At 49.2% G+C, this 20,486-nt stretch overlaps 5 protein-coding genes across 5 annotated transcripts; 3 read left to right on the top strand and 2 right to left on the bottom strand.

Moving 5' to 3' along the window:
- Nucleotides 1-2,177: 2,177 nt before the first annotated feature.
- Nucleotides 2,178-4,312, top strand: agd3 (putative extracellular serine-rich protein; the record flags this gene model as incomplete). The annotated part of the gene is made up of 2 exons (XM_025702965.1): nucleotides 2,178-3,983; nucleotides 4,046-4,312. The coding sequence occupies 2 exons, from the start codon at nucleotides 2,178-2,180 to the stop codon at nucleotides 4,310-4,312; spliced, it is 2,073 nt and encodes a 690-aa protein (XP_025564283.1).
- Nucleotides 4,313-7,991: 3,679 nt separating this feature from the next.
- On the top strand, nucleotides 7,992-8,960 carry BO88DRAFT_424706 (endo alpha-1,4 polygalactosaminidase; the record flags this gene model as incomplete). The annotated part of the gene is made up of 1 exon (XM_025708759.1): nucleotides 7,992-8,960. The coding sequence occupies one exon, from the start codon at nucleotides 7,992-7,994 to the stop codon at nucleotides 8,958-8,960; it is 969 nt and encodes a 322-aa protein (XP_025564282.1).
- A 5,489-nt stretch (nucleotides 8,961-14,449) lies between these two features.
- On the bottom strand, nucleotides 14,450-15,798 carry BO88DRAFT_434654 (spherulation-specific family 4 protein; the record flags this gene model as incomplete). Its single annotated transcript, XM_025709486.1, has 3 exons — nucleotides 14,450-14,866; nucleotides 15,160-15,517; nucleotides 15,722-15,798. The coding sequence occupies 3 exons, from the start codon at nucleotides 15,796-15,798 to the stop codon at nucleotides 14,543-14,545; spliced, it is 759 nt and encodes a 252-aa protein (XP_025564281.1). The 3' UTR covers nucleotides 14,450-14,542.
- A 75-nt stretch (nucleotides 15,799-15,873) lies between these two features.
- BO88DRAFT_265745 (uncharacterized protein) lies at nucleotides 15,874-16,739 on the bottom strand. The gene has a single exon (XM_025702319.1). The coding sequence runs from the start codon at nucleotides 16,574-16,576 to the stop codon at nucleotides 16,085-16,087; it is 492 nt and encodes a 163-aa protein (XP_025564280.1). The 5' UTR covers nucleotides 16,577-16,739; the 3' UTR covers nucleotides 15,874-16,084.
- Nucleotides 16,421-18,199, top strand: BO88DRAFT_265762 (NAD-dependent epimerase/dehydratase family protein). Its single transcript, XM_025702320.1, has one exon. The coding sequence runs from the start codon at nucleotides 16,902-16,904 to the stop codon at nucleotides 18,186-18,188; it is 1,287 nt and encodes a 428-aa protein (XP_025564279.1). The 5' UTR covers nucleotides 16,421-16,901; the 3' UTR covers nucleotides 18,189-18,199.
- Nucleotides 18,200-20,486: the final 2,287 nt, after the last annotated feature.

Here is a 20,486-nt window from a genome sequence, read left to right as displayed (position 1 = left end):
TCTCCTCTTTCTTTTTCCGCCTGTTTGGGGGGGTTTTCTTTGGGTCGCATTAGATCGGGACCACTGGGTCTGATGCAATTGGAATGGCCGGTGGCGGACCAACCCAGCACTGGGCAACAAAAATAGCAAGGCCTTCGTCTCAGCTTTCGCAGCTAACTGGCGCTAAGAAGTTTAGGTCTGTTTGACGATGAGTACTACTAATTACTGTCATGTTTAGTTCGAGTCAGTGTCGGGCATAAGCGATGCCATGAGAGGATTCTAGCGGCAATGACAATGGCAACGGTGTTGGCCTTTTGGCGGCCAATTCCGTAGAATACAGAGTTTTGTTTTTATTTTATTTTTTTAATTCTTTTTATTTCTGGCGTCGGAGCACGCCAGGAGGCTAACAGGCTGATCAAATCAGATGACTGGGAAAGGAGAAGGTTCCATTCATGGGCAAAGCGGTGGTGGTGGAGGGGGAGACACACCGGTGCTGGTGACGGGGGGGAAATTCTTCCATGCATCGTCATTCGTGTTGCCTATTGGTCTATGAAGAAAGAAATTACTTTTCTTGCTTTGTGGTCTGCTCCTTACATTAGCCCAAGTGGAGAGACAGAATTGTAGACTCGACTGGACTCGACTCGACTCGTGAGAAAGAAAAAAAAGGCAGAAAAGGGAAGGATGGCGGCGGTGGAGAAGAGCACCTGCAGCTATCCAGATTAGGGCAAGTTCCGTATGCTTACGGAAACATCCCGTTGCCCTGTATCCGAACCATACCGTATTATACACTCTATAGTTTTACAAAAAGACCACCCGTGTGACATGGATGGAAAGTTTGTATTACCTCTCGGTGTAACAAACAAGATGGAGTCACTTTCCCATCTTCACCATCACCTCCGGGCCCTAAACTCAAGTCCATTCCTTCCATGTTCCTGCTGAAGGTTTTCGGGTGTGCTTAGTCGATTGTTTCTACCCCACACCGGTGCTAAAGTCGATCTTTCGGGCTTCCCAGAACCCAACATTCGCCTCAGTCCCCTAAACCCTGAGTAAAGAGGCAAAAGCCACTAAATTTGGACCCTTGGCAACCCTGGTTGGGCGCCTCCCTCTGCCTCTCCGTCTGGCTCGCCCGGTGCCACAAAAGTGCGGCCAAGCAACCATGTTGGTGCGCCTCTATGGTTAGCTTGTTTAGATTTTTCCCAATCCTGGCTAAATATGCTATACTAAGCCCAATTCAATCCAGGAACTCATCCCATAATGGGGCCCCTCGGTCAGACTTCGGGGGGCCAATTTCCACCAGGGCAGTCCGAGCCCCAGGAATGTGAAAGACTAGTCACAATCTTTGAACATCCATAGAAACCATCCCCTCTGTCCCTTGGAAACCAGGCAAAGCTTTGTCTCGGCCTCGGAATTAGATCCATGAACCGGTCCATCCATGAGGATTCTAAATCGGAGAGCGGGTCTGCAAGGACCCTCCAAGAAGATACGGAATCTATGAATCGGGCTGGGTCGTGGAACCCTCGGAGGAGGGAGGGGAGGGTCGTCCATCGCGACGATTTGGTCAGGCCAAGCAAGTGGAAACGATAGGTTCCCAATTCTCCGTGCGGTTGCTACGCCCATCTGTCCGGGATAAATAGACATACATAATGTGATTGCACGCGCATATGACAGCCCGCTCTTCCTTCTCTCCACAACCGAAGGCGTTCTTCCAGGGGTCCGTTGCTGCAGGTCCACCTCAGTCATTCGTTATCATTCGTCTTCGCTTGCTTGTCCTTCGTTTCTTTTTCCTTAGCGAAGAGGGGGTGGTGCTCAGTGCCTGAGCCGTTCGTATCGCAATGAATACCCTAAAATCGTCCATTACCAGTCTCAACTGCTTTCTGGGCTTTATAACTTGCAAAACTCCCCCGGGGATTTGGCCTCAGAATCCGACGGTGCTGACCAGCGCATCTTCTGCCTCATCTACTCCTGTCGCTGAAGTCACCGGGCCCACCGCTCCTGGTACTACTTCAGCTGTCCATTCGTTGACTACCACGACTACTACTACTTCTTCTTCTTCTTCTTCTTCTTCTTTCGTTTCATTCTTGTCCAGTACTAGCTCTGCCCCGTCCAGCTTTGTGACCTCGGTGGCCTCTCCTACCACATTCGTTGATACCTCTGTTAGCGGGTCAGCCAGCGCACTAAGCAGCAGCACTGCCAGCACTATGTCTGTCAGTCTGAGTCTCAGCTCGAGCGTTGTGGCGTCGTCTGCGGTTCCTGCAGCGACGCCCATCAGCAGCGGCTCCATCGCCGCCAACATCCTGGTGATTGCGCGCGACACTGCCTCTGCAGGCGTGGCATCATCTGGCCTCAATGCCTATGGCATTCCCTTCACTACTCTGGTCGTGCCCCAGTCCGGCACCAGCCTGCCTGCCTTGAACGGCACCGAAGGTGGCAACTTCGCCGGTATTGTGGTTGCCAGTGAAGTCAGCTACAACTACGGCAATGTCACAGGGTACCAGAGTGCTCTCACTACGGACCAATGGAACCAGCTGTATGCCTACCAGCTGGCTTACGGTGTGCGCATGGTGCAGTACGACGTGTATCCGGGCCCTAGTTACGGCGCCAGCGCTGCCGGCGACGGCTGCTGTGCAACCGGGGTCGAACAATTGATGTCGTTCACTGACATCAGCGACTTCCCTACGTCTGGCCTGAAGACCGGCGCTGGTGTGAGTACCAGTGGCCTCTGGCACTATCCTGCCACCGTATCCAACACCACCTCCACCAAAGAAATCGCTCGTTTTGCCGCCAACTCGGACTCGGGCAGCGAGACCACCGCTGCCGTGATCAACAACTTCGACGGCCGTGAGCAAATGGCCTTCTTCATCTCCTTCGACACCACTTGGAGCGCCACCTCCACCTACCTGCAGCACGCATGGATCACCTGGCTCACCCGCGGCCTGTACGCGGGTTACCGCCGCGTGAACCTGAACACCCAGATCGACGACATGTTCCTGGAAACCGACATCTACAAGCCCAACGGCACCACCTTCCGCATCACGCCGGCCGACCTGGACGGCATTGCTAACTGGCTGCCGGAAATCAATGGCAAGATGAACGCCGGCAGCAACTACTACGTCGAAGTCGGCCACAACGGCAACGGCAACATCGAAGCCTCCGCTGGCGTCTCAGACGAGGGCTACGTCACTTGCAACGAGGGCGCCATCGAGTACAACTCGCCCACCGACACTCCTCTGGAATGGAAGAAGCCCGTGGGAACTGGCACCAACCTTTGGCCTTCCTCTCCCACCACCTACGACTGGTCCGTTGCCTGCACGCAGCTCGACCCTCTCCTCCTCTGGTGGACCAACACTACCAACCAGGACAAGTTCGGTCACATCTCCCACACCTTCACCCACGAGGAGCAGAACAATGCCACCTACTCCGACGTCTACAAGGAAATCTCTTTCAACCAGGCCTGGCTGAAACAAGTCGGTATCTCCTCCGCCAAGCACTTCACTTCCAACGGTATCATCCCTCCCGCCATCACGGGCCTGCACAATGGCGATGCCCTGCGCGCCTGGTGGGAAAACGGAATCACCAACTGCGTCGGCGACAACACGCGCCCTGCCCTCCTGAACCAGCAGAACGACATGTGGCCCTACTGGACCAATGAAGCCTCCGACGGTTTCGACGGTATGCAGGTCAACCCGCGCTTCGCCACCCGCATCTACTACAACTGCGATACCCCAGACTGCACGTTGCAGGAGTGGATCGACACGTCCGCTGGCTCAGGTGACTTTGACAACCTGCTCGCTACGGAGAAGGGCGAAGTCATGCGTCACCTGTTCGGTCTGCACCATGACCCCTACATGTTCCATCAGGCCAATCTGCGTAATGCCGATGTGGACCCCATCACAGTCAACGGCGTCTCGGGCCAGTACTCCATCTTCCAAGCCTGGGTGGAGACCCAGGTGCAGGAATTTGTGCGCTTGGTCGATTGGCCCCTTGTTACCATCAACCATGAAACTGTATGTCTTCCTCATTCTCCAAATTGAGTCTAACCCAAAGATGATACTAATACGATGAATAGATGTCTGCCTCCTTCCTGGCCCGCTACACTCGCGACGCCTGCAACTACTCCCTGCGCTACACCATCTCCGACCACAAGATCACGGGCGCCACCCTCTCCGCGACGGATAATACCTGCAATGCTACCATCCCCGTCACTTTCCCCGTGGCACCGACCAACACGCAGAGCTTCACGACTGAGCAGGTCGGAAGTGATCCGTTGACGGTGTGGGTGCAGCTGTCGGGGTCGCCGGTCAGCTTTACGCTGTCGACGCCGATTGCGCTGTAAGATGAGTTTCTGAATGTTCATAGTATGTATAATGGATATATTAGATACGAGTCAGTTACTACTTAGGTAGGTATGATATTTTGGATTGAATATATTAGTTATTAGTTAGTTAGTTGGGCGGGATGAATACGAATATGACATAAATACAACCAAAGGAATGGATGGGTATTGATCGAACAGGTTTCTTTCACTTTTTCCCCCGCTTAGTATCCTAGACTATAACACAGCAAATATAGCAACAATCAATTTAACCCAAACCATTCCAAGTACTCAACCCTGTTATGATTCCCCACACTATTACTATCATAAAAATAAAAAAACAGGTACATACGTACCTCTCACATTCCTAATGAGGCATGATGTCTCTACCGGCTATCCATGTTTTTGGCAGAAATCAAGAAACCCACACATTCTTGGCGGGGTACAGGAATGTCATTGGACTGGTTTCAGCTGTTTGTTTGCTTCCTCTTAGTACTTATCTTACCTTGATACCCCGTACTATTAATACCCTCCAAGTACTACTCCGATGCTATTATCTAATGGCATGGCATGACGCCACGAATGTGGCAAAAGTATCGAGTCAATATATTTGTCTGTTTTCGATCACATCTAGACTCGAGTAAACAAATAGCCGGATTCATCCGTGAGTAAAGTAGGGTTTTCTCTCTGTGGCGCATATTGATGTTCGGATGGATGAGATGGATTGAATTGGGGGTCACGAGTCGGGTAGCACTAGTAGATCTTGGCGGGACTTTTTCGTTTTGGGTTTTGGAGCTAGATAATAGACGAGGACGGAAGGGAGGATTGATTTGATCTAGATCGATTGGGTAACTTAATCGGGATCGAATTTCGGGTGCCCTTTGTTCAGACCATGTTTTTCTAATCCTTTTTTCATCGCATGGTTGGTTATCCGTGCTTTCCGATCTGAGACATATTGCTTTGTTTTTCATCTGTTTGTGTCATGGGTATTGGATAGATGGGTTTGTGTTATGTTATGTTATGTTAGGTTATGCACTGCGATGAATCTATCCACACATCTACACATGAATACTACAAGGATGGATAGATCAGGGCTTAGCTTAACTCCGAACACATCATACGGTGTAGAACGTTGTACATTAGACCATCACACTACTACTTAGTATCGATCCAGCAGAAAAAGACATGGATGATGAAAGATATAGTCAACTAACTAGGGATGCAACAACTCGTATTCCCACATCCATCTCATCCATCTATCTACCTAGTACTCCGCCCCAACACTCCTCCTCTTCCTCCGCATAATACTCAGTAATAATTAACATCCCATCCCATCCCATCCCTCCGTCCGAATGACACACTAACACAACATGACACGACATCTAAGACATCACATCACGCCAAGCCAAGCAACAGGGGTTATACTCCCGCCCTCGTATTCGGCCTCGGCGAGTTCCCAACATTCATCATCCCCCGCCCGCAGTCCTGAATAGCCCTAGTCGAATATCAAACCCCGACAGGGGGAGTAAGTCTAAGCCTCCCTCCACCCCTTCCCTCCGCATAGTCGGTGGTAATTACTCAATGAGGTGGAGATTTGCTTCTTCTATACTACCATCATCACTACTACTGCTGCTACTGTCTTTTCGTTTGTGTGAGAGGGAGGGGGACGGGCTTCTCCGTAGCAACCGTCACACACATACCTGTATGTCAAGCTTTGACTGACAGATGGATACCTGGATAGCTAGTTGGCTAGCTGCCAGGGTCCAGGGGCGATGTGTTGGCGAGGTGTGACTGGTTTGGTTTCTTCTGCATGTACTCTCGGGAGATGTTGAGGATATCCCCGTTAGGGTCGGTGAGTACATAGCTAACTAGCCAGCTAGTGAGTCGGCTCCGAGGGGAGCAAAGCTGGCTCTGGGGTGTCTACGGGTTAGGTCATAGGATCCATCACATCAGAACAGTGTGCTAGTAGTCCGGAGGAAGTCTTCATTAGGTTAGATAAACAGTAACTACTCTGTACTAGTCATGCATCGCATCAGCATCCCCGCCATGACAACAACGTGGTGAATTTGAGATGACTGGAATGGAATCCCCCCCCTGCTGGCCAAGCCAAGCCAGCGGGTTTCCCTCCGCCGGCGGTTCTGGCCAGATTCTCTCGACGGGCGAGTCAGGCTGCGGCTCTAGTGTAGAGGCCAAGACGTACACGAGAGAAGAACTAAGTGTCTAAGAGTAGATGTAAGCCGAAGAATTAGAATAGACTAATGTTTGACGATGGCTTAGCGAGCCAGAATAAGAAGTCTCCGTGGTGTTGCCAAGCCTGGTATCGAAAGTTACGCGGTACAGATGCTCGACACGGCGGAGCGGATTTACAAAACCGCAGTAAATACCATACCACTGTGACCGTAACGAGAAAAGGATCTTACTGGATCTCGGGAGTTGCGGTTAGTGTCCGAGAACTTCATGGCTGGATGGCTGGATGGATTGATTGGCAAGGTTCCGGCCCGATGGGAGGACAAGAAAGGCCAACGCACAGAATCAAGGGCCCAAAGAAGCAAAAAAAGGGGGGAAGAAGCAGCCAGCAGAGCAGAATTTGTTCTGTTCCTATTACGCTATTAGCCGTTCTGCCTCCGTGAAGTTTCTTCACGGCGGAAAAGAAGGGGGAAACTCTAAACCGGCAACGGCAGGTGAAGACATCTCGCTTAGCCAGAATCAGAATCATTGCCTTTTGCCTCCAGCGTGTCGCCTAACCCATCGTCTATTTTGGGGGCGGGCAGCACTCAAGAATAGCAACGCCAAGGGTTATACACACACCCAGCGCCAAGTCGGCATTATCGAGTCGACGAGCTTGTCCTCTATTCCAGGATCACCGTGTTTCAGCTGTTCACTAGCTCCGAAGCCGGAGTGTTCCATGGTTGGCGGTGGAGATGGCTCTGGTGTTTCGAGCATCGAACAACCGTGGAAGCTCCTGAAGAAATCGCAATCTCTGGTTCCCCAATTTGTGGACTGAGCACGGTCGCATCTTGCGATCTCTGTTTATTTCCCGCTTAACTCTTTTGGTAAGCGACCCAAGACTGAGTAGACAGACAGTCAGTCAGTCATTCACTCCAAGCCATCCGGCCGAACCCGGGTTGTCCACCAGTCGACGTGAAGCATCCAACGCCAAGTTGATGACCGGACAAGACACCGGCGCCTTGGTAGTTTTATTCTTGGCCAGTTAGGCCCCCGAATTTTCGCCTCTTTGTCTTCCGGCGTTTCCCCTCTCGTAGACTGCCCGTCGATTAGGGCAGGGTTGCACAGCTAATGAGAGTGGCGGGACGATTTGCAGGGTCCAGCTGGTTCCCTTCAGGGTCCGACTCTCTCACCACCTCACCACACTGCCTATCATCATCATCACCAACTTGACGCCCCTTCAGTTTCGCTCATTTGGCAAGCTGTTTCAGACGGCGTGCTGCAATATGAACCGGAGATCCGTGTGACCAGTGAAGCTTCTTTGACTTCATCTTCAGGCAACTTCATTTCCTCGAGCTGCAATCGCCCTGGTTTGACAGGCAGGTCCCGGTCTAGACTCACTGGTGACTAGTGACTGTTTCTGCACTGCGCTCCACCTTTTATTCCCCGTAGCCCCGGATCTTCTTCTTTCCTCTCGCGCGCGACATTTTCGCGATTCTCCCTTTGCTCTCGTTCGTGTTCAATCTGCTATACGATGGAGCCAGCCAGTGAGGCCGCCCTCAAGGGCCCTCCCACGCGGGGATGGAAGACGTGGACTTTTAAGAAGAAGCTCCTCATCATCGGAGGGATTATCGGGTTTATCATCGCCCTGGGTATTGGTCTTGGAGTCGGACTGGGTGTTGGATTGGGCGGCGGAGGGGGAGGAGAGGAAGAGGGAGGAGGCGGAGAGACGACGCCGCCCAGTTCAGGCAATTACACCACAGCCAAATGGCAGCCCGCCGTCGGCACCAGCTGGCAGATCGAATTGCTCTATTCCTTGAACGACACCTCCGTCGACGTGGATGTTTACGACATTGACCTGTTCAACAACAACAAGTCCGTAATCAACGATCTGCAAAAAGCAGGCCGTAAAGTCATCTGCTACTTCTCCGCCGGCAGCTACGAGAATTGGCGTCCGGATAAGGACAAGTTCAACTCGGATGATCTGGGCAGCAACCTGGACGGATGGCCCGGCGAGAAATGGATCAACATCAGCTCCCCTCGCATTCGCAATATCATGCTGACTCGCCTGGACCTGGCTCAGAACAAGAGTTGCGATGGGGTGGACCCGGATAATGTCGACGGATACGACAATGATAACGGGCTGGATCTGACGGAGGCCGATTCGATCAGCTACATGAACTGGATGGCCAATGAGGCGCATGCGCGCAACATGTCCATTGGATTGAAGAACGCGGGGGCAATCATCTCATCGGTCATCAAGAACATGCAATGGAGCGTCAATGAGCAATGCGCGCAGTACGACGAGTGTGACACCTACGCGGCCTTCATCAAGGCAGGGAAGCCCGTCTTCCACATCGAATATCCCAAGGGTGACGACACCAACAACAACCTGTCAGTGAGCTCGAGTGAGAAGTCCAAGGCGTGCAACGCCACCGACTCGGGCAATTTCTCCACGGTGATTAAGAATATGGACCTGGACAATTGGATCGAGATGTGCTAGCAGGGCCGTTTTCAGATGGTTGGAATGTAGGGACTGGAATTCGTCACACAAGCAAGGGCGCAGGGAGTTTTGATAGCGATATCTATTGTACTGTAACTAGTTGCTACTGTTATCTACTATGATGTAATCCAGCATTCGTCTAGAAAGTTTATGATTGATCGTCACTTGTCATATGCAACACCCACACCTTCTCCCTGGAATACCTCTACCTACCTGCTCGCTGTCATTGACAACCTCTTTCTCCCCGAGCAACATCATGCATAACATACCTGCCATACCATGCCATCCTCTCACCCGTCTCACTCTTTAGTGTTTAGAAACTAGAGTCTAGTGCAACAATCATCGTATCATCTGGCACCAACTCATCCGCCGACAAAGCCACTTAATCAAACTCAGATCAAGAAAGCGAACGCATTCCATTGCCTGGAATGAATGAATGAATGAATGACACCATCTGACCCCCCAAAACCTAGTCCTAGTCCTAGTCAAGACACCAGGATCTAGCAGAGCCCAGCCCCTTCCCTTGGCCATCGATCTCGCCATCGCAACGCCCAAAAATCAGAGCAAAGGCCCCCTCTGCCCCCCTCCCCCTCCCCCCAGTTGTCTCACGGTCAAACCCACGGCGCCACGCTGGAAGCAGACCAGACCACGTTGAGTTGAACGAAGCAAGCGTCTTGGTAGTTAGTCTAGGTCATAAACCGGCCCGGTCTGGTCTAACAGTCTCACGCCAGTGTGGTATGGTAGTGGAGTAGAACGAAAACAAATGATTTACTACTAGTAACTACTAACTAAGTAGGTGGGTGCAACGTGCACCCCTCAACAACCAGCTAGCAATGAGAGTAGTAGTAAGAACCTGATTTCTCTTAGAAATACATAGGGGGAAAAAATGGGTCTTTCCCCTGGTGCCTTGATATCCGATGAACCCGTGGACCAAACCAGACTTGGGCAGATTTTAGTCTACTGGGTGGTGTGGCGAGGGCTGAAAACGGAGAATTGACCAGCAGCAGCAGACACCCACTTAACCTATCCAGGATCCCAAGAAGACTAACCGGATACTAAGTAGTGTATCTAGATAGTGGTAGCGGGTTCCACGCTAAACAGACTAACCTACAGAGTAGATAGACTAGAAATGGGAATATCTAATTCCAGATTAAGATTATTAATGTAATAAGCGCTAAGGCGATTTAGCTTCCCTCGCTAGAATCTCTCACACGCGTGGAGTGGGGAAGGAAATCTGAGCCAGAGAAGAGAGCGAATCGCCAACGCTAAGGAGAACTAAGTAGATACTAAGGAACTGGATTGTTGTGTCCGAGTGTCCCGAGACTAGTATTGCTCGATACCGGTGGTGTCATTGATACGATATGTTTCCGTATCGGTAATTTTTAAACTTACTGGTAATGAATGTTGTGGGATCATTCGGTGCCTGGATGTCGTCAAGCTGAATTGACTTTCAACGCCTCTGCCCCTTCCCCTCCTTCACTCTTCATCCTTCATCCTTTAGTTCAAAGAAATAGAGTAATCAGTGGAAAATTTTAACCTTGGGATCAGACTTATCAGGGACAGATATAGCCATGGCAACTACAAACACAGACCGCCCACCTAAGTCAAAGAGTACTGACTGAAAAGGTTACACGGAGGAGCCCCCGATCAATACAACAACCAGAAGGACGCAAGGCAAGTAAAAATACCACCAAAAACAAAACACACCAAAACCAGCCAGGAAGTCAAAATACTAGAAGAAGAAAAGTTGCTTCGTCCAGATCCTCTCAGAGATAAACTTCACCATCACCCACTTAGCGCCAGGAAGGGAGGAAAAAAGAAAGAAAAAAAAAAAAAGGAATCTCGCCGACGGCATTGCTTTTCCCGAATAGCAGCACCACCCGTTCCTGAGAAGAAGAACAGAGTGGGAAAAAAAAAAAAAGAGTAGTGATTTGCCTTGTTCCTGAACCGGACTTTTTCCACTCAATCCCCACTCTCCAATCCCCATTCGGGCCAAAGATCGCCGGGTGGGCGGTGTGTTGTGGGGCCCAGCAAGAAAATTCAGGAACCATTGAACAAATCTCATGTTTGGTTAGTTAGTTAGCTACTTACTTAGTGGCTTCTCACACATGAAAACCTTTCAAGAGTTTGACGGCACTCTTCCGTTGGTTAGTTAGGTGAGGTTTAGTTCGCGCCGGAGGTAATTCCCTCCTCTGCATAGTTCATCCACTTATTTGACCATCCACCGGTGGTTGACCTTTCCTGGCTAGTTGGATAACTAATTAGTGAGTTAGTTGAGTAAAGGGAGCAAGCAAACAAACGGACGGACGAACGAAAGTCAATGCGCTCGGTAACAATCCCGTCTAGATTCTAGATCTTCTCCGTGTTTAGTCTCCTTGAGTAAGGCGCTGAAATCCAAGCGAGGGCGGATTTCAAATCTTGACCTTACTTACAGAATATTGGGCTGGAAGAACATGGAAGTGTGTGTGAGTGAGTGAGTGGACTTGGCGTTCTGGTCACCGCTGTGCTCTGATTGGGATTGTTTCTACGAACAGCTGCAGGCGGGCTGTATGCATGCATGCATGCGTTAGCACTAGAAAATACTAACCAGCTAACTAACTACATTGTACTAGCTGGTTAGTTGGTTGGGGACTGGACTGGCTCACTAGGAGTGTCAAGTTAGGAGGCAGGTAATAATAGAGTCAATGGCATGATATGATACTCCAAATGTAGCATGTTGAGATGTTAGGTAAACTTAGCTTGAGCTAGTTGACTCAAGCTATCATTCATATTAATTGCATTAGACTTAAGTCGCTCTATTATATGCTTATTCGATGACAGTGTGTCGGATAGATTACCTACATGACAGAGTAATAGATTAGTTCATTGCCCTAAGTAGATAGACAGGTGGATAGGAAGTAGTGTCGGAAATACATTTTAGAGACCCTAGTAGTATACTGACTCCTAAGATAGTAATATCTCAAACAACCGCAGTTCCCGCTTCCCTGATTCATCTAGATAGATGATCCCTTAATCTCGGGAAACTTGACAGCTGAAGCAATAATAGTAATATCGATTCTACATCTGGCTGCTCATGACTCTGAACCCCACTACCTACTTCTAATAGAGTGCTAGCTCTGTTACAATCGTTATACTACTATTTAGGGGGGTAGTGGTAGTCTGATATATATTTCTCCGCGCGGGAAGAGGAATGTATCATGAATGACCCGTCATTTCTATGCAGTGAAATCAACATCAAGATACACTGCATTCAATCCATGTTATAGACTCGCTCCACTTGTAGAAACTATCTCCGACCGATCATAATTGATATATTCCCTGCCGTGAGCAGTTTGTGTTACCTTATGGAAGGGTCGAAGTTCGTGCTAGAGAAGAGTACTAGGGTGTTAGTGAGGGTTTAGTAACCCCACTAAAACTCAATGCTCATCGATCGACATGGCTGACAGACGATCGTCGAGCTTAGCCGAGATCACTCTTTACTACTGTCATGTTGACATTGATTTATGTCTACACCGTAGATGTCTAGGGTCAAATTAGAGGGGTTGAAACATGGAAGCTGAATTTTCATGGGCCATAACTATACAAAGGAACAGAGGATGATGACTTATGCGGAAGTGCGACAGTCTATGTAGGAAGTAGAGAGTTGCTATTAATGGGAAGGAAACTTAACTCCGGATGCGATGTAACGAGAGTCATCCTACCTGATCATGTATTGACCAGTAAGTAGTGGTAGTAGATAGTATCTGTGTAATGAGCCAGTGGCAATCCTGCCAAGCAATAACCTACAGTACCAATGCACTCAACCCATCGCATTCATCTCATCTCATCTCATCTCATCAGTCACCATATCATACAATTAATCTACACATGTAGTAATCAAAAATCCAACTTCTACCCAACCTCCCCCTCCCGTCAAGCCCAACCGATCGATCCAAAAATAACCCTAAACATAACATGTATGTCTGACAAGGGGGCAGGGGGAGACGGGGCAGGGGGACGGGGGTGCGGTTTTCCAAGACCCGCAAACGGAACATTTCTGGCCCCTCCCAGCGCGAGGAGATTCAGCCACAATATGCAGGGCACTTGATATGTATATGTATGTTATTCTGCGGTGCACCCATGGCGTCCACATACATACATACACACATAGTAAACATATCTGTTTTTTCCCTTGAAATAAAGATAACGATGATGGGAACGGAGTAATCCGACAACATACATACATAACATACCTTACTTAGATGACGGTGTGACAGCATGGAGTTATTTTTACCATGTTGTATGGTTACGTGAAACATCAGTATCACTAGTAGACTAGACACCAACTAGAAGCGGGATATGCATACTCACAACATCCTACGGAATCCGAAGTCCCGACAGCTGGAGATTGGAGATGGATGGATGGATCAGATGTCTGTTGGTGATGCAGGTCTCGGAAAAACTCAATCAATGCATCCATCCATTCATTCTTCATTCCTTCTTTCTGATACTAATCACATACCTACTGTAGCATACATCTTAACCAACTAGGTAACTCTCAAATGATAGGTAACAATATACCCCGTAGCTATCTACCGAATACGAAGGAAGGATGTCGGTAGGGTCTCCTTCAAGCCCTACCATGCCATGCCACTTGCCTCGAGGAGAAATGTATTCCTATTAGTAGATGATCCAAGACATGCAGCAAGTTAGCCTGGGGGTCTGATCATCTGCTGTTTATTTAGTATTTCTTTTTCTTACTGTGCGCATGTAGAAAATTTCTCATATCATCTCATGCCACTCTTCGTATAGAAAAAAGCACCTAATCGATTTATCACGATCACATACGAGTGCCATAGTATTCACCTAATGATCCTAAGGTTCGGAATTCTCGGTTTTCCATGAACCTTACCTATCTACCTATGTACCTAATTACACATCTTTATGCAGCATGCAGCATGCATTGTACCTACTTACCACATCTCATCCAACTATTGATCCCTACCTCATCTAAACCAGAAAAGAGAAAAGAGAAAGAAAGAAAATAGGAGAGAAAAGAAAAAAGCCAAAGATCTAACCGATGAGATCATCCATATCCACTTACCTCTGACTCGTGGTTAGCCCTGTTTGACCATGATACAAAGTGGGCAATGGCAGACTTTTCTGGACTGGTTTGGTCAGTGGGGCTGGAATTCGGTAGTGGCTCTGAATCGGATCGGGGACCGCGGAGAATGAAATTTACGGGTGGGTAATGGCCCCACTATGGATGTGTTGTAAAGGAAACTAACCATGTACCTTGTTTGAAGAGGGGGAAATGGATGTATCCTTCCTTGGAAGATGGAAAAGAAGATAGTCTACCACTGGCTTTGGAAGTCTCGGAGCTAGTTAGTAGTTAGTTAGCTTCTTTGTTTCTGCCTGAGCTAAAACTCTGGAGGAATGCCTTGGAATTGGCGCAATAGATCCCGAATCCAGTTACACTGGTGTCATCGCAACCATTGCATTCGAGTTGGAGGAAAAAGTACTTCAATGATCAGATTGTTATATCATATACGTCATAAATACTGTATATACCAAGAAATAATATGCACCAGGCATCTGCCACCTCACGATCGAGCCATTAGTTCCACAAATTCCTCCCATTGGCTTCCAAAGCTCGCATAATAGTCTGTATCCAGATGAGTGATGAAAATCTCATCTGCGACCTTGCGCACTTGCTTCACCAGGTCTCGGAATTTGTGCCCTTCCACGCTGTCCGGCACCGAGTGGACCACAGCGCACAGCTGGCTGCGAGTACTGTTCGGGATCTCCTTAAACAGCTTAGCCCCTTGACGCTCCAAGAACGTCTCGTAGGTTGCCTCAAAGACCACAGTCGAATCAGCCGTCGGCAAGTAGCGGGCATCAGGAATCGTGCCGGGATTGTGGACGACCTGGTTGGGGGGGTCTCGTTAGCATGGAAAATTCTGGCCAATGGTGGGCGTCCATCCAGATCTATCCGGACGATCCAAACGACGGCTCTGAATTAGAATGGTCGGCAGGAACAGGCGCCAGAGAACAGAAGCTCCAAGAAAAGTAAAAAAGGACCATGCATTGAGGGGGCAGCCAAAGCCTATGACCCAGTGGGCGGAAATGCCAGCTGCCGAAATTTGGTAATCGTGTAAATTACCCGGCGTTACCCCTAGTAATGAAATAATGAAAATACGGGAGAGACTTCTGCACGTACATAATGGTCCGGACCCAGGCCGGCGGTCGTCTTCACGACAGCAGTCAGATCTTGGAGGTAGGCCAAGGTATTGTTTTCGTATTGCTGGGGGGTTTCGTCGAAAAATATACCCCGAACCGCTAGATTGGGGTTCGAACTGTTGGTCGGCCACGCCGCATAGGTCTCAATGTCCCGCCGCACCAACGAGAAGTTGCGCTGCGCGTACGTGGTAGCAACATAGCCCAGGAGGCGCACATTGCCATAAGACGCCAGCTTGGGTATCTCTCGTGTGTAATTGCCATCGGGCAAGGCGTTGGGCCCTGGACCACTACCAGGATTGACCACGACGGTGAAGTTGACGTCGGGATGAGAAGAGATCCTGTGGCGTTCAGCTGCGTCCTTCGTACATCAGGGTTACTTGTATCGTGCCGCGGGACATCCGGTGGCTGACAGATAGCGTGGGCATGGACTGGGAGTACAATGTGGTTGGCGGGGGGAAGGGGAAGGGGGAGGGGTTTTAACATTTGGCGAGGGCTTGTTGAGATATGGGGAAGGGGACAACAAAAGGAAAAGTAGCACCTACACCTTCTCTAAGGGATCCCATGCTCCCGGTGCAGGGTAGACGTAGAGCGGTACGAAAACTGACGCTTTAGGGCCCATGGTGAATTTGTGTAGGGTCAACACCACTGCTGGTGGTATGACGACGGCGAGAAGGGCAATGAATACAAGGATTGCCAGAATGAGTCGCGAGCGCCGGCTTTGCAGGCAGCGCCGGTCTCTCACGTGTTCCCCTTGCCCCATTCTGCTGGCTTTGAGAAGCTAACGATGTAATTCGAAACCGTGCGCGCCAAAATTCGGGGGTTCGAAACGAGCTAGCAAGTGGGCTCCCTCTGGCCATAGCGGAATTGGACCAGAGTCGGCCGGGAGACTAACAATTAAGTAGTCATCAGCGTTTCCAAGCCTGGTCGCTGTTGGATAATGCGAGGTTAAACAATTGTAAGGAGGGCAGTGGGAAAATAAAAAAAAAAATCGAAAGTAAGAGTATGGATGCGGCGCGCCCAAAATAGAGCGGGGCAGGGTTTCGACCATGCATCAGGTCTCGGATTAGCTGGAGAGAACAATTTCTCTTTTCCCTGGTCGAGAGCGCCTTCTCGTACCAATTGTACATCCTGCAGCTCCAGTGGAGGCGACCAGAGTTCGCTCGATGCCTCCCCCCAGCGGAGGCGAAATCCGTTTTCGATGACCCAGTAAGCCTTCTAGGCCCCGTTCTCATACCGAAGCAGCAACCGCTGACAACATCGTCCACTCTCTTTATATTTGCTTTTTCTCCTTCTAGTTTCGCTCGTTTCTTTTTCCATTCTTTCCTTTTCCCTGTGCCTTTTTGTCTTTTTTCAGAAGCCAGCCTTCCATATATTTCTTTTTGTCGCCGGTTTTGCATTTTACTGCATCCATTCGCTTATTCTGGTTATGATTCGTTGTAAATAAGCAAGTCACGGATCACGATATCTTCGCCTGACCTAGCGGGCCAGAGACAGCGGTTACATCGGCGCGCAAGTGGAAGGGCCTGTTGCTCGTTTTGAGGAAAAATATAAGATTTGGGAAACTCCTTTCTTTGGGTATCCCGTTCAAAGTCGAGTCACCTGCGGTCGATAAATTCTCGTGGGAGAATAATATCTTCCTTTCGTTTCCTTGTTCTTGTTTGTCCAAGTGATTTTTGTCCGCATCGTTCCCCAACGGTGCCTCATCCTTCGACCCTATCAGTTATGGAGAGCCCTCGACAGTCCGATGCAAGCACTCCTGTGGAGCCTTGCTCCCCTGGTTGTGTGGACACACCGGCGACGCAATCTTCCGTGTTGTTTGATGGCAACCTGGAAGAGTTGCTGCGCAACTTTCCCCTCGATCAGTACATCCTCGTCACAGGGGGTCTCGGGTTCATCGGCAGTCACACAACATTGGAGCTACTCAAGGCCGGCTATAATGTAATTGTGATCGACAATCTCAGCAACTCTTTCCAGAGTGTCTTCGACCGCATCAGGCAACTGGCGGCAAAGTACCATGACGAGCAGGGGACGTGCATGCCGTCGTTGCAGCTCCACGCCCATGATTTCCGGGATGTCGCTGCTCTTAGAGGCCTTCTTGAGCAGTATCAGATCCAATCCAGATGGGGTACTCCCAAGTCCAGGATTGGTGGCGTCATTCACTTTGCCGCTTATAAAGCCGTGGAAGAGAGTATCAAGAATCCTTTGAAGTATTACGCGAACAATGTTAGTGGCCTCATCGACTTTGCCACAACTCTGGGAGAATTTGGCATCAAAACTTTCATCTTCTCCTCCTCCGCCACGGTGTACGGAACCTTGGCCACGTCGGGTCTTCCCTTGAAGGAAGAACTCTGTGTCCATAAAGAAGAGGTCTACAGTGATCAAGACGGTCAGGAGCAGATCGTCAGGGCTGGCTGCACGGGTATTACGAACCCGTATGGACGCACCAAATGGATCTGTGAAGCGATATTAGCGGACCTTGCGGCCTCTGATCCAGAATGGACCATTGTGGCTCTACGCTATTTCAACCCTATAGGATGTGACGAATCTGGGCTCCTGGGAGAGGATCCCAGGCAGACGCCCACGAACCTTCTCCCGGTTGTCGTAAAGGTTATGACCGGACAGTATAAGGAGCTGCAGATGTTTGGCACCGACTGGGACACCGAAGATGGCACTGCAGTTCGCGACTTCATCCATGTCACCGATCTTGCTAGGGGACACATTGCTGCACTCAACGCCGCCAATGGTGGAAAGCTGGTTGAGAACTTCCGTACCTTCAACCTGGGAACCGGTCGGGGCCACTCCGTGATGGAGGTGGTCAACACAATGGAAGCAGTATCTTCCAAGCCTATCCCGAGAAAGGCTGCTGGTCGTCGCGCTGGCGATGTTGGCTCCTGTGTCGCTGTGGCCACAAGGTCGCAGGACGAGCTTGAGTGGAAGACCGAAAAGTCCCTGAAGGATGCTTGCGTGAGCCTATGCAATTTCCTCAATGTTAGCGGTCTGTCCTCTTAGGCCGTATGCTTGTTTTCTGTTCATCATTGGCGCTTGGCGTGATTATATCTTCTTCCTGTGTCTCTTCCTTTCTTCAGAGGGAGCCCAAAATCAGGCTCCAGTCCTGACTTCATTATTGCTTTTCTTATATCCATTTCGCTTTCGTTGCACTGTGGAATCTCGGCAGGTTCATAGTACCCTGTGATTTTTGCATGATAGAGTCGGATCCCCCACTTATGTCCATCCCCATAATGCATAGTGTATGTGCCATTGTACAATCTCATTCTTGGCTCATTCTGAAACTTCTCACTGTTTTTGTAATTCAAGCTAGCAAATCACTCATGTTAGTCAATTCAGTGGAAGCATCTCAATTATTGCGATTCAGATAGCCTCACCCAGCATAGGTTGATCGAAAACTGTCATCTGTAAGAACGGGTTTCAGGAGGCTTGCGGCATGGTTGAGCTTTCACTTTAAACGTAGAAAAGATGGCATTGTCCAAGATGTGCAAGGTGTAGTTGAGCCCAAGAGTCTCCTAGTACGAGATCCGAGAGGTAAGAGGCGGGGGAGTGTCGAAAGACAGAGACAACAAGAAGGCGTCCCGGAGGAAGCTTAGTCACGCTGACCATCTTACCCCTCTGCGACTCATCGGCGATTCATTTCTTTGTCTGCCAACAGATCGTTCACCTAGACAGTATTGGAGACGAAAAAGCATATGCAACAGCGAACCCAAAAGTCGCCGATGCTGAGGAGCTAAATATCCCGCATGGAGGGTCATACGGGCAGAAGGGACAGGAGACAACTAGCACTGATAAGAGGTTCGAACAAGTTGCGAGCACCCTGTCAGACAAGCGATATCTGGATGATTGAGTGCTTGCGCAGCTTGCCTTAGTCGATTCTGCAGCTACCAGTAGCATGCTCCGTTTGATGTGTGCACAGACGTTGATCCAGCGCCACTGTTTGAAGGACTGTCTGCATGCGTGAACTTATGGCATGGCACAAGCTTTCGAAAAGCAAACCGATGATGTACCTGCTACTGCAGTGCTCTGTAAGCCTGGATCTCTTTGCGTTTTGAGTGACCGGGGTATACTTCTGCCTACGGGGTAGGCAGCGGGAATGGCGCCAACATTGAAATATATCTGATGATCCGGTATAGAGCAGGGTTTAACATTCTTTCATTGCTACAACATGTAGTCCGATTGTCAAACTGGGCTTTGCAACAAGTTTATAAACTTGGTCTTTGACGAAAGGCTGTTGATTCTGTATTGCTATGATAGGAGATGCGACTGAATTTAGTGAAAGAGGTACGTAATAAAGTAGGACATACTGCGTCAGTCCTGTACACATGCATGAAGTTTTTTTCATGGTGAGATGCTACTCAACTTACGGCCGAACATCCTGCCCTGAACTACAATGTGCAAATTTGTTGACTGTCTGCTAGCCGAGTCGTTACTACTTGATATATCCTCTCATGGTGCCGAAGCAAGCATGAACTTGATATCTTAATCAGTTTGAGAGTTCATGATAAAGATAGGTGAGAACAATTGCTAATAATCCGTAATGATATTTTCTGGCTCAACAACTGAATGGAGCCAGAAAACCCAGGTAATAAATTAAGGGTCTGGAAGTATCGAGCGCTAATGGAAGTCAATATATATATTCATACTGCCTTGCCAAAAGTACAGCGTAGATTCATCGTTTACACGCAGATATAAGGCCTAAAATTGTGAATTTGCAGTCAGAGAATGACGCAAAACAAAATTCTACTAAGATCCCCACGGGGAGTACTAAAGGCATAACCAGAAGCTGAGCTTGTTTCCCAAACTGGTAATTGGAAACTTAACCATTCACATTTGATACTGGTTGCCTCAGGCCTCAACTACTCATAATCTATATCACGTGATAAAGACCTTCATGAACAGGTACACTAGATGGAATCATAATGGAAAGACTTTGCGATAGTCCAAAACGAAAATGATATTGATTTGTCCCCCAGATAAATGGTCAGAACGTCTTTATGGACCGTCGTACACACATTTGGCACACCTCGAAGCCACATGATGCTTGATTCTTCTGGTGATATTAGCATTATCATGCAAATACGATGATGAGGCGAACTTGAAGAACAAGAGGCTCCGAGTATCCAAAAGTGGATATTAAATGAGCCATGCGATATCTATTTGAGGTCACATAGTCTCCTAAAGTGGAAGTTTGAAGACATTCTTGATGTGAAGCTCTCTCAGCATATCCGTCAAGTCACGTGACCCTACACTCATAACCGGAGCACGCGCAGTGGCATCTGTGACACCTTTGACTTCAAA

This window comes from Aspergillus vadensis, assembly GCF_003184925.1.
Source record: "Aspergillus vadensis CBS 113365 unplaced genomic scaffold BO88scaffold_8, whole genome shotgun sequence".
Lineage (NCBI taxonomy): Eukaryota > Fungi > Ascomycota > Eurotiomycetes > Eurotiales > Aspergillaceae > Aspergillus > Aspergillus vadensis.
Note: the sequence above shows the minus strand (reverse complement) of the source record. Positions and strands in the feature narration are given on the sequence as shown.

What these genes read in the sequence shown, in the direction of transcription:
- BO88DRAFT_265762 (XM_025702320.1), top strand. Translation starts at nt 16,902, where the DNA reads ATGGAGAGCCCTCGACAGTCCGATGCAAGCACTCCTGTGGAGCCTTGC.
- BO88DRAFT_265745 (XM_025702319.1), bottom strand. Translation starts at nt 16,576, where the DNA reads ATGCAAAACCGGCGACAAAAAGAAATATATGGAAGGCTGGCTTCTGAA.